General features: G+C 37.2%; 1 protein-coding gene across 1 annotated transcript; it reads left to right on the plus strand.

Moving 5' to 3' along the window:
* The first annotated feature begins 6,578 nt into the window (after positions 1 to 6,578).
* Positions 6,579 to 13,059, plus strand: LOC109212365 (glycine-rich domain-containing protein 1-like). Its single transcript, XM_019375998.1, has 9 exons — positions 6,579 to 6,726; positions 7,286 to 7,465; positions 8,013 to 8,130; positions 8,226 to 8,480; positions 8,962 to 9,417; positions 10,004 to 10,542; positions 10,979 to 11,177; positions 11,890 to 12,045; positions 12,131 to 13,059. The coding sequence occupies exons 2-9, from the start codon at positions 7,287 to 7,289 to the stop codon at positions 12,791 to 12,793; spliced, it is 2,565 nt and encodes an 854-aa protein (XP_019231543.1). The 5' UTR covers positions 6,579 to 6,726; position 7,286; the 3' UTR covers positions 12,794 to 13,059.
* Positions 13,060 to 13,778: the final 719 nt, after the last annotated feature.

A 13,778-nucleotide genomic window follows, 5' to 3' on the forward strand; every position in this document is an offset into this window, starting at 1 on the left:
CCGCAGAAGCGGGACCGCATCTGCGGGGAAAGAAGCGCAGAAGCGGAAAATAGGAGTCTGGAGGAGACCGTAGAAGCGGTAGGCTGGCTCGCACCTACAGAACCGTAGAAGCGGTCAAGGGACCGCAAGTGCTGAAAGTGCTGGAGGCAGAGAGGTGTTTTAAAAATCGGGTTTTGGCCATTTCTCTCATATTTTTCTTGGCTTGGGCGATTTTTGGGAGAGCTTCAAGTGGGAATTTTCATCATCAACGATAAGTTTTGGAGCGTTGTGCATCAATTTGAGTTTTTAGAAGGGCGTGGAAGGCCGGTTATGGATCTTCGGAGCGAGGTGAGTCTCCTTTCTAACCTTGTAAGAGGAATTGTCCCCATAGATGAAATAATTTGTTACGTGCTCCTATTTGTGGGGGCTACGTACGCACGAGGTGACGAGAGTCCGTGCGTAGCTACTAATATGTGTAAGTCCGGGTAGTCTAGGACCCAAAAAACATGCTATATTGGAATACTTGTAATGTTATTAACAGTATGAATTGCTTAAATCTTATCGAACTGGTAAATGAAATTCTAAGAGGATTAAACTTATCCCTTAAATCATTAAAAGAGAATTGACTTCTAATGGGATAAATATTCCCCGTAAAGTTCTTAATTTGCTGTTGAGCATGTGATTCTATGTGTACCTGCTTCGCATGTATGGTACACGAGCAGGGTGATTTTTTATTTAAATTTGACCGCGTCGCATGTATGATTCGCGAGCGGGGTAATAGATGCATCTATGGTTCGGGCCGCTCGACCCTCGGCAGTGCACAATTTAAATATTGTTGGATCGGGCCGTTCGACCTCGGCATGAGTTGCGCATGCTTGTATTGCTTGCTTTGATATTTGTTGATACTAATATCTGCTCTCCCTACTTGAGAAGATTTTCTAATTAATGGATTATAAATCCGGAGACTTTTAATAAAGAGGAACTTTTACCTGTTTAGTAATTTACATGAATCTACTGTGGTTCTTAATAAATCCATGAGTTATCGCATTAATAATAATATTACTGGACCTTTAGTAAGTGTCGAAGTTGCCATCTCGTCTCTACTTCTTCGAGATTAGGCGGGATACTTACTGAGTACACGTTGTTTTTGTACTCATACTACACTTCTGTGCATTTTTGTTGCACAGGGACATGCGCCACTAATGGCTTAGCAGGCGTAGCAGCATGGTTGACACGGAGACTAGGTGAGCTGTATTTCCTCGAGGCGACGCGCAGCTAGTATAGTCTCTCTCAGGATTCTATTCATTTTCTGGCCAATTGTATTTTGGACAGCTGTTGTACTTTATTCGATTTTTCTTAGAAATTGCTCATGCACTTGTGACACCGGGTTCTGGGATGGTTGTAAAGTATTTTTGTATCAACTGCTTATCAGTTACTTTGATTTGAGACGATTATCTTTTAAACCGGTAAACTTGATGAAAAGCCACAGTTTTCAAAAGAATTAAAATGAGGATTTAACTAAGTATTTTGGGTTGGCTTGCCCGACGGTGGTGTCCGGCACCATCACGACCCTTAGTGGATTTTGGGTCGTGACATTAACACTCTTGTGAAACCAATGGCTAAAAATGTAAGTTTAAGGGAGAGACGAGGAAATTGAAAAAGGTATTAATGAACAAAAGAGAAAAGAAATAATGAGAAGGAAAGGCAAGAAAAGAAAAGAATAAAAAGAAAAATGTAAAAAAGTGAATTGGAAGAGTTGAAGGGATTCAAAGAGAGGTAATGATCCCAAACATGAAGAAATCAAAGAGGGAGAAAAATGAATGTAATGATCAAGAAAGAATGATGTTAAGTCTCTCTAGTCCCCCAGGGAAAAGAAAGTGCATCAAGGAATTGGCAAAGTGCGAGCCCAGAAATGAAAGATGGAGTGCTTAAGGAAGGTGTAACCACTTACCCATATTGTATCAAACCTTAGTCCAAAAGCCTTTATTACATCCCGAAAGAAGTCCTACTTGATTTTGAGCCGAGTGAGCTTACTTTAGTGGTGATCTACATGAGGGGCAAGCCTATGGTACTTGAAGCCGTACTTGTGACATTTTCTTAAGAGAGATGAGTGAGCCTTTCATAAATCTTTGAATTGAGTGCTTATTTCTTAAGTGCGCTTGGCAAATGGAAAGTAGAGGAGGAAAAGTTTGGAGTCCACCATGACCTACATGATAGAGCAAGAGTCCTTGATGAGTAAAGTCAATTCTTGAAGCTCAAATGTCATATTAGAACTATATGTGCATAAAAGTTTAAGTTGTCGCATTGTTGATAATATATGACTAGTGTGGGTAATTGTTGGTCCCAACTGAGGTGTGAATGGCTCACCCTTGGCTAGCTGTAATGACCCTCAACTTCTAGTGGTGGGAACTAATTTATTTGCTTGAGGACAAGCAAAGACTTAAGTTTGGGGGAGTTGATAAGTTGGGATTTTGATTGCTTATTAGCATTTTTTAGCTCTTGTCTTAACCCGAAAATGTCGAATTGTGTTCCCGAAACTAATAAAATTGTGCAAATTGTAGGAATGATGGAAGTTCATCTCCCGAGATGAAATCCGACTCAAAAAGGAGTATTTTGAAGCACAAGGCAATAAAGTGTGTAGAAGCACAAATGTGCCGCCCGCAGAAGAAATTGCGGACCGCAGAATTCCATCTGCGACCGCAAACTAAGAGGAAGAATTTAGTAGAAATGTGTGCAAAGTGCAGACCGCACATGAATTGTGCGACCGCAAAGTTGGCTTAAGAGTCGAAGATCAGAGAGTATGCAAAAAGACCAAGTCCAGGATCCTCTTTGAGTTACAGACCGCACAAGAATTGTGTGGTCGTAGAAGAGTCGCCTTACGGCCGCAGTCCTAATTGTGCGGACCGCAGGAGATTGCCTCGCGGTTGCAGTTCAGATATGTGCAGCCGGAGAACTCCAGTTCCTGTTAGATGAAGAAATCTTAATATGTATAGCGTTTTAGTAAAGAACGCTATATATATAGCGTCTTTTAAAAAGACGCTATACTTAACTGGCCAAACGACCGTTAAAGTATAATGTCTTTCAAAAAAATGCTATATATATTTTGGTCACTAAGTTTTTTTTCCACATATTTTTGTTCTTTGAGTCCAAAAGAACCACATTTTGATTCCGAACTCAATGAGGGGAGCGGTGAAACTACTAGAGGAGGTTGACATAAGATGACTCACAATTTTTGGAAACATGCTTATTTCGTGTATTGAGTGAATGCCGGCCACGGAACAAAACAAACTCTTCACTATTATTTTGCTTGTGCAGTCATGTTACTTAATGAATGTTGTGGTTGTACTACACAATACACAGTGTAGTACAAACATACAAAATGAGCCTTGTGCTTTACTTTTCGTATTTGCTTCTTTCTTATACTTTCACTAACTTGGGAGTACTCTCTCCGAGACAGTAGTACCAAAAGTATTTGGATAATGCTAATGACATTAAGTGTGGGCCTTACTTGCGTGTTAGGTGAAGGCATGTGAAATTAAAGAAAAACAGTACACTACCAAAAAACAATGTAAATTCGTCCACCAAAATCGACTGAAATCGGTCGAAATTTTTAAAAAAAATAATTTTATTTAAATAAATAATTATTTGTATACTGTAATAAATTGTTAACTTATTTAAAAAATAAATATTAATTCATAATTTTTGACCAAATTCGGTCGGAAATTTCAAAAATCTGGAGATTTCATTTGAAATTTGCAATCGATTTCGGTCGGAAATTATGAATTTCTGGCAAAAAAAAAAAATTAATTTCCAACCGATGACGACCGCCGCAAAATAATACTAGTAGTTTATAAATGCTGCAATACCTATTTCAAAATTTAAATTTTAGGACTCAACAAATAATTTTACTAAATAACTCATACAACAAAAAACAAATTTGATTAAAATATCTATTGTATGTTTGTAACGTACATTACAAATCAAATTCATATCAAACTAAAGTTTACAAACACATACTATATGATAACTTTAACATTAGACAATTTAGAGTAGTTCCTCAACAAATAAATTTACAAAAAATACAAAAAAATACAGAATTTTGCTGCTATATATATATATATATATATATATATATATATATATATATATATATANGGAAATTTGGAAAATTTATAAAAAATTATTTTTGTACATTATATACAAGTATGACCAGGTATTGATCAAATATTGACCAATTTCAGACCGAAATCGGTTGGAATTTTTATTTTTTGTTGTGGGACCACTATTTCGGTTATCAGAAAAAAATTTGTTGACTTTTGCGACCAAATACTTAATTTCCGACCGATTTCGGTCGGTATGCCTTGGACGAAAAATGCCAGTTTTCTAGTAGTGGTAGTAATTAATAATGATCATCCATAATTAGGCTAGATTATCCTCTTCTCGTGGGTCATCATGTTCAATTTATCTTCAATCTGGAATCATCATACAGTAGGAAATTGAAATAATTAAATTGAACAGTGAACAATTAGCATGGTTTACCACCGAGATTATCGGATAAATGGCCTAAATGGCACCTATACTTGTGTCACTTTGTCATGCCGGTCCCTCTACTTCATTTGTTTTCATCCAGACATTTCTACTTGATCAAAACTTATATTTTAAACCATTCTGACCGTTGACCAAGCGTATGTGTCATTTATTTTGCTGAGTCAAATGAAGTGCGTGGTCACACGCTTTTAAAAGCGGGTGAATACACTGGGTTTGATTAAAAAATATACTAAAAATAAAAAAAAAATATGTGAAACCAAAGTGAAATTTTTCTCATTCCCCAGCTCTGCACAAAGAACAAATATGTGAACTACTGTCACAGTAATACAAAAACATCAGAATTAGAAGGAAGAGCAAGTATTCAAGCGAAATCAAATTCCAGCCAAATATTTTGCCATGATCTGGTAGTTCGCCTAAGTTTATTTGGGGTCTACTAACATAAAAGAAAGAGCGGAAGACGCCGGCCAGCGTTGTGGTGGAACGAAGGTCCCGGAAAAGTTATATTTTCGGCCAGATCTAATTTATTCGGCTGGGTCCAGACCTGTAAAAAACTAACAAACTGTTAGAGAAAATAAAACAGGGGGAAGGGAAGATGAAGAAGAGAAACGACAGAGATAGGGAGTAAAGCAACAGTCACCGAATCTGAGGTGAGGGTGAGTTTATCTGCGTTCGAGCTCCCAAGAAGAGTTTTATGCTTGGAAAAATCATGATCCGATTTTGTGCATTTCGTAATGGGTTTTATAGGAATTGTAGGAAGAAAAAAAGAGACAGTATAATTGCTCATCGTGGGAGAAGCCATGAAATGTGCTGTGTTAAACTTGAAAGATGAAGAACATATGAAGAATTGTTTGGGGGGGGGGGGGGGAGGTTAATAATCATTTCCCATTTTATTTTTCTATGTGTCCATAATAAATGACCTGGAGCCTAAGTGGTTTAATTTTCTTGACGTGGCGTCCTACGTGTAGGAGATTGTATTACACGCCTTGACAGCCTCCTACCATAAGGGTTTGTTATACACGGTTTGAATGAGTATAAGCGTTCAATTGGCAAATTTGTTAAGTTTAGGGACCGGTGTGGCACAAGTATAGGTGCCATTTAGGCCATTCTGCATAGATTATCCACTATAATTTACTAGTAATGTATACAGTTTCTCAAGGTTAAATTATGAACTTTGATTTATTCTGGTATTGATGTTCTCTTTGTATTTTATTTAAGTTGACTTTATTTAAACAATACATTATCTTAAATTCAACATTATAAAAAAACATGAAGACCTAAAAATTGTGAAAAGATAACACATTTCATGCATATTATTCTCCCCGTTCACTTTTACTTGGCTCGTTTTGACTTTTCACGCCCCTTAAAAAATAATAAATGAAGTTTATAATTTACCATGATACCCATATTAATTGATGCATATTTTATTAGATTTGAGAAAAATAATTTGAAATGAGTAATAAATATTGTAGGTATGATAGGAAAAAAAAAAATTTGTCTTCTCTTGATATGCGTAAAGTGACAAGTAAAAATGAAAATCTATTTTAGTATATATGCCAAGTAAAAGTGAACGGAGGGAGTATTAGTTTTGAACATATATCTGTTATGCTCGCGTAAGTTTTCTTTTGGTTCGTATTGTTTCCACATCGTTCTGCTATTTCTTTATTGTTCAGAAGAGGCGGATCTAGGATTTAAACTTTGTAGGTTCGACTTTTAATATTTTTAGCATTAAATTAATTATATTTTAAAATTATAGATTCATAATTATTATTTTAATAAATTTTTATATATAATTTTTTTACTCCGCGTCGAAAGTTACATATGCGCCATTTATTCTGTACCAAGTAATAGGAATCAATAAATATCTAAAGAGGTCATTGTCAAACTTTTCCTATATGGCTATATCCCCCGAAGAAATTTCTATTTGGTTTGTAAAGGGTAGTTTTGTCCGAACACAATATATATTGTACTTCGCCACGTCACTCTCAAGTCATAATCAACTGATATCGTACATTTCATCGCACTGACCGTCGCATATAAATAATCTAACTTCAAACCTGAACGATCATCCAAATTGCTCAGTAAAACATCTTGCATTTCCCAATTCCACATCACAAAAGACGTTGAAATTTTAGTAACTAAATTAACAACTCTCCATCTCCGGTGGAGTTCTCCGGCGATCGTCGTCTCTTCCGTTTTCCGGTCAGTAAATAGACATAAACTTTTCTCTTTCTTCTGTTGTTATTTATCTCTCTTTCCGATTTGCTTTAGAGTATAAACTGCCTCACTAATTGTTTTCTATTTGAGTCCTTAGTTCGGCTATTTGCTACTCGAGATTCTTCCTAAGCTCTTTATCATATTAAGCGATTATACGCTTTTTTCTTTTCCTTTTTGCTAATTTTGTTAAAATGTCTCTTTTTCCTTCTATTTATTTGTGAGGTTTTTCGCGAGCTGTTTTCATTTTTGTAATTTTGTCACTGAACGTTTCTATGAGTTCATCTGGATGTTCAACAGCTGTGAAATTAACTTTAGTGCAGCGTGAAAGAGTGATCCACGTAATATAGCAATCATTTTATTTTATCTTGTAACATTATTTTAAGGTATCCTTAAAAGAAATGGAGAATCACTAGGAAAAGTAACCGATTTTCTAACAATTTGAATTTATGCGCTAGAATTTGAGTTCTTTGATGAATTAATCCAAAACTTTGTTCTGTATTTGTTATACTTAATCCTTTATCTTTGTGCTTCGATTTGGCAATAGAATGGATACTAGCGAAGAAAGAATGGAGATGGAGCAACAATTAGAGTGGAATGAAGCACAGAAGATTGTGATAAATGTGGACCTTGTTGCTGCAGCTAAAGAGCAGCTCAACTTTCTTGCCACCGTTGATAGGAACCGTTGGCTGTACGAAGGACGTGGTCTGGATAAGGCCATTCATAGGTAATACGTAATTTTTATGTCATTCTCCCTGGTTACTTGTTTTCTGACTATGATTACTGATTATTTGGAATGTTTACTTTATATAAGTCAATAGCGATGCCTGGAATTTGAGTAAGGGGATTTTAAAATGTAGAAATATCACATTTGAGATTTGAACCTATGATTCAATAGTTTATATACATACGAAAAAATTATTTTTAACCCTTTTGCACAGTGCAATTTTTCGGCAAAGGGGATCAATTGAACCCCCTTCAGAAAGGAAGTTCCGCACTGTTATAAGTCGTTTTTATTTTCTTCTGGTCCGAGATAATATTACAAGTTAGTGTTTCGTTTCTTTAGAGTATTATGGTACATAACACTATGATAGTTACTATCATTTTTAGATTTTTCCCACACTTGCTTATCTTATATATTTGCCTATTGTCGATTTGTTATGTTGTGTGAACTTCAAAAAGGATTTGAGATTCTTTCTGCATCTAGGGAACTTGGCGTGGCTCACTTTATCCTTTCTATTTAGAGAACATGTATTATAAAATTGCAATTTCAGGTACTACTCATGTTGGCTACCGCTGTTGGCAAAACACTCTGAGTCCCCCTTCTTTGAAGGACCTTTGGTTGTTCCTTTGGATTGTGAATGGATTTGGCATTGTCACAGGCTCAATCCTGTTAGTGCCTAAACTAGTGAAACATTTGTTATATAACTTCTGTGACTAAAAGATTTTAGGTACACCTTAAATGTCCCTTCTGCCTTCTTTTCCAGGTTAGATACAAGACTGACTGCAAGAAATTATATGGGAGAATTCTTGACAACCATGATGTTGTATCTTCTGTGAAAGCGGAATCAAAACGGGATACTGAAGAGCTCTGGCAACATTTGTATCCAAATGAACCTTATGATTTGGACTCAGAAAGAGCTCTTTTCGAAGATATCCATGTGAAACCTATACAGGCTGAACAGTGCAATGATTATGATCTAGTCTCTGCTGTTAAGAGGCAATGCCCTTTCTTCTACCAGGTGAGCAAGAGGATGCTAACACTTTTGTTTTGAGTCTAGCACAGGATATCAGCAGTCAGACTTGTAGAGTTCGCTAGCTTCAGTTTTTTATTTGAAAGCTTGAGAACCATTTGGTTTATGCCGAACAATATGAACAGAATGGTTTAGCACACATTACGAAAGTGCTTAATAGGGAAATCCAGAGCTGGAAAGGTTAAGGGGCATTCCTTTTGCCTGTCATCCCATCCTTATGGTTAATATATGTCTTGGAGGCCGGAGAAAAAACTTCACCTGTTTTCCTGCCAATTATTTTTAAAATCATATTATCCATGCGTGATTTTAGTGGCATTCATTTTATTATCTACTCCATTAAGCAGCGACATAGAATTCCTTTTTCTTTATATCGTTGCTTCAAGCATGATTCCTTTGATTTGAAATTTGATAAGGAGATCTATGCAAGTAGGATGTGTTATTTTTAATTTTGCGTTATTCTTTCTTGCAGGTGTCTAGACCACACATGAACAATGATCTCTATCTTGAAGGTGCTGTGGCTCGATACAAGGGTTTCTTACATCTGATCCGGAGAAACAAAGAAAGATCGATTAAGAGCTTTACTGTTCCAACTTATGACATAGACCTTATCTGGCACACTCACCAGTTACATCCCGCTTCTTATTGCAAAGACCTTGTTGTCATTATGGGTAAGGTGTTAGAACATGATGATACTGACTCAGACCGAACGAAAGGGAAAAAGTTGGATACAGGGTTTTCTCGAACTACAAAACAGTGGGAGGAAACATATGGTTCAAGATATTGGAGGGCAGGTGCAATGTATAGAGGAAGTGCACCATCTCCTCTTAGGAATATTCATCGCTTCTCCAGCACTGTAAGCAAGAAGGAAGATACTTTGCACGAGCACCAAAAGATAATGCATTGTCCTGGGATGGAAGCTGTAGAAGTAATTCTCTGCATCTTTCTACTTTTGTTTTTGTCTTCTCGAGATCATTTATAATTTGAGATTTGATATTATTGATATATTTGAGATGCTTACATATTATGATTTCCGTTTCCAGTTTTATATCTGAAGTAATCTGTGCAAGGATGAGAAATCTGGAGTATGTGCTGAAACCTAATATATGTATGTTAAGAATGATCGTTGTTGTTCATCAGTATGTTGGTAAAGTTAGAGATCATAGGAGCCATTTCACTATATATATAAAAATTTAAATTCAGGGTAGAAAGTTATTACAACTTTAACCACTACGATGACATCTAAAGCAATCATTATCTGTCTTGTTTTTTGGAATGTGGGTATGGTGTCGATGCATTTAACTGTACCCTTACCTATCTTGAGTGTTGCTGCTCTCTGTTACAAAAAACTTCAATGCGTAGCCTAGATTTCTAGATCACTGATCACTTAAAAGAAACTACTTATTGCTTACAATTACATGGCTTCCATGTTTCTTGTTGAAGTGGTTTTATGTTCAAATTAGTCACTCTTACAGTAATCTGGAACTTTTATTAGCTTCTTTAATTATTTACAGGTTATGTTAGAGTTTGTAGATATCAGAAACTTACCAGAAGGGCGCAAGGGAAGCTTCTTCGTCACATTTAGCAAGACTCAGCCTGATAAAATATTCAATGCAAAGAGGAAACTTACTATTTTGTCTATCAGTGGGGAAAAACAGGTTGCTACTTTCCAGTGTGAACCTAATGGTCATCTTCTTCTTGATCTCATGTCCTACTCATCTTCTGGTTTGCCTATTCTAAATTCTGTGAAACCTATGGGTTCTGCTAAAGTCTCTTTAGAAGATTTAGTTTGCCCAACTTCAAAACTTACAATGGAAAAATGGGTGGAAGTTGTTCCAAACTCTAAAATGGAAACACTAAAGCCAATCTATTTACGAGTAGCAATCTCAGTTTCAACGCCTATGGCAGCACCATATGTCTTTCACTTTGTTCGTTCTCGAGCATTCCCCAAAACTTCTTGCTTTTTCCCTCTTCCTGGGAGGATCCAGTATGCTAAGAATTGGACTGGTGTCATCGATGATGCTGGTGATGAGGTCATTAGCTTGCAAATGAGGTACTTAATGTTAAATCGTTTTATGCTGTTGATGCAGTTCTAGTTAGGGACTTTAACATAAATGTGCCTGTTATCTATACACTATCTGCTTTTTTTTTGCTTGCGTTTGTGATTAACTGTGGTTTCATGATAATGATTTCTTGTGGCTTCATCTGACATATTTGCGACTTTGGTGGCACCATCAAATTCTTCAGAAAGCTTTTTTCTCTTTTAAACGAACTTGGGTATAATCCTTTTATGAATTCTTTGATGAACCTAATTCAGTATTGGGGGACCTGTCTTATATTGCAAATGTGCGAGGACCTTTGTTTGTTGGTGAAAGTTTTAAGCAAAACCGATAATTTCACCAAACATGTGGAAGTATGAGAAGTTAGGAAACTGTCATTACCTTTTCTCCTTGCTTCTTGAAATTCCGTTGAACATCATGGTTCCACAGGGACTCGACGAAATCAAAGGGGAAAAATGATTCTACATTGCACAAGGAGGTGATTGGCATAAGCAAATCCGGCGAGGTACATTCTCTTGCTGAGTTAGTAGGGAAAGAGTGGTTGCTGCTAGATGCTCAGTGGTCCCTTCAACTACAAAAATCCAGCAGTGATGATGGCCACCTTTTGGAGTTGGCTGGTCACAGGAATGTGAGTGTTTATCTGTTACGTCTTCCTTTTTTCTAGGGTTCAAAACAAGGGGAAAATAAGATTAACACTCTCATTTAATATCTACTATTGTCACTCTTACACTCATCTATTGAATGACTAATTTCCTATCAGATATGTCGGAATGGATCTTTGCTGAAAAACACCAATTATCTGTCATATTAGATTCATCTCATGTTCCCATTGGGTTTTCCTAGGAACATGGCTTTGCTGCTAACACTCTGTAACAGAGGCTCTACCTCTAGGTTCTGCTTAGATGGTTCCAGCCATTGTTGTGCTATTTTTTTTCCTCGAGGAAACATTTTGTCGTGCTATTTTTTTTCCTCGAGGAAACATTTTGTGTTTGGAACATTACAGAGCTTAGTATATAGTAAGTTATTGAATTTGGTAGTTGTTCTTGGTGCTGCAAAATGCTATTACACTAAGACACAACAATTTCAGTCACCGTAATAGCTATACACTTAACATCATTGTTGTGGCCTCTCAGCAATTTCAAGAGACTTTTGTGTTTCCGATATTATGAATGACTATTGCGGTTAAAGTTCTCTTGTACAGCTTCTCATTTACTCACTTATTTCAAAGTCATGAAATAGCTAAATCTGTTGGCTGTTACCCATAATTCGTAATGATTCCAAACGTTTATACGGTTCTGACTCTCATGACTTAAAAGTTTCCGCACTCATATGTTGTACAGGTGAAGTTCTTCCCTGGTCAGAAGCTGGATTATGAGCACAAGCCTTGCAAAAAGCAAAGGAGTCCTGATGATTTTTTGACAGCTATAGAGTTCTCTGCACAGGACCCTTATGGAAAGGCATTGGCATTGGTTGACTTGAAATTTGGAGTTATCAATGTAAGCTATTTGTTTACACTGTTGTTCCAGTTTCAACTTGCAGAATCACATCTATCTAAGAAATATATTTTCCTTGTAAAATCAGGTAAAAGAGGAGTGGTTCCTATTGCCTGGTTCTATAACAGCTTTTGTACTTTGTGATACTTTGAGGAAGGAAGGGTATAGTAGCCTGGTAGGCAGTGCCAAACATTCCAAAGAGATTGATTTTTCAACTCAAGAAACTGACATGAGCCATGAAGAAGGCAACAAAGCTAATATGAAATCTGAGGCAGAGAAGGGAATGCCGTTGGACCTGGAGGCTACCAAAGGAAACATTGCAGCACCAGCAAAAGGAGCAATTAGTGGAGGCTGCGGCAGTGGTTGTGGTAGTGGTTGTGGTAGTGGTTGCGGTAGTGTTATGAGGAGTGGGGCCTGCGGCAGTTGTGGTGCTGGTTGTGGAAACAAATTGGAGAGTGGTGGTTGTGGGGGGTGTGGTAGTGGTGGCTGCGGGGGAGGCTGTGGAAGTATGTACGAAAGCAGTGGTTGCGGTGGCTGTGGGGGCTGTGGTGGTATTGGTGATTGTGGGTATGATTCTGAAAGTCGGTTGAACAACAGTGGTTGTGGAGGCTGTGGCGGCGGCGGCTGTGGTGGTGGTTGTGGAGGAGGTTGTGGAAATAGGTTGAAAAGCAGTGGTTGTAGTAGCTGTGGTGGCGGCGGTGAATGTGTTGATGGTTTGGCATCTGGCAAAGCTGCTGAAGTTGATGCATAAATGACATCCCAAAGGAGGCTAATACTAAAAGCTAATAAAAGTCCTAATCACTTTCATGCTTTTTATGTTTGTGGAACCCTTTCCCCATTAGTACACAATAAGCACTTTATGATACGCCATAGTCTTGGAATAAGGATTTTCAGCTGTTTGGAAATGTTTGTTGATATGCTGTTGTATTACTATAAATGTAAAAGCTAAATAAAGTGTCAAGGATGAATATAGTCATCTGGTTTAATTGGAAATCTATATTTCTATATCGTTCATTATAGGTTGTTCTAGTGACTGGTTTGTGTGTTGGTCTCTGTATTACTATTACGGATAACGGGACAATGCAAAGGAGTGTCGTTTCCCTCTCTTTTCAATGCTTGATGAGTCTAAAATTTATGCGCACATGACTACTGCTCTGAAGCTGAATTAGTTGGTAAATCAATTATCTGCTAGTGTTCGTGGCTCGAACCAATTGATCTTATGTGTCAGGTTAATGATGCACAAGCTTCTCTAGGTTTTTCTCTGATTCTTTACCTTGTGGAATCGAATTTAAGAAATTAGCTCTGAAAAGCGGAAGAGAAGAGACAAGAATCCTTATTGCTCCATATGAAGTGGTCATTCTCATTTGACAGAATGGTTAATACGCCATTTCTTACATCATTTGTCTCGCATTAGCTGCCCACCAGCAAACTCTTCGCAATTTTTTAATTCACTGCATCGCATTACACTGGTGATTACTTTGAAAACAGAGTCAAGTAAGAAATATGGGGCCATAACTACTTGTTAAGGAATATCTGGCAGCAACAGTTCAACCCAAGAGAAAAGTAGGCACACATTTACTTATTATGAGGTCATCGTTGGTTTTGTTAACAGCTTAACTGATGCTCAGAATTCATATTCTCGGGTTACTGAAAAACCATCTGCAAGTAACTTTTCACAGTAAACATAGGTTGATAATTACCTGGAAAAGAGATCTGATAACCTGTTAGAGCAGTCA

The sequence above is a fragment of the Nicotiana attenuata genome, unplaced genomic scaffold (genome assembly GCF_001879085.1).
Source record: "Nicotiana attenuata strain UT unplaced genomic scaffold, NIATTr2, whole genome shotgun sequence".
Classification (NCBI taxonomy): domain Eukaryota; kingdom Viridiplantae; phylum Streptophyta; class Magnoliopsida; order Solanales; family Solanaceae; genus Nicotiana; species Nicotiana attenuata.

Coding starts and splice junctions, on each gene's coding strand:
- LOC109212365 (XM_019375998.1), top strand. CDS start 7,287: ATGGATACTAGCGAAGAAAGAATGGAGATGGAGCAACAATTAGAGTGG. Junction 8,481..8,961: donor AATGCCCTTTCTTCTACCAG/GTGAGCAAGAGG, acceptor TCTTTCTTGCAG/GTGTCTAGACCACACATGAA. Junction 9,418..10,003: donor CTGGGATGGAAGCTGTAGAA/GTAATTCTCTGC, acceptor AATTATTTACAG/GTTATGTTAGAGTTTGTAGA.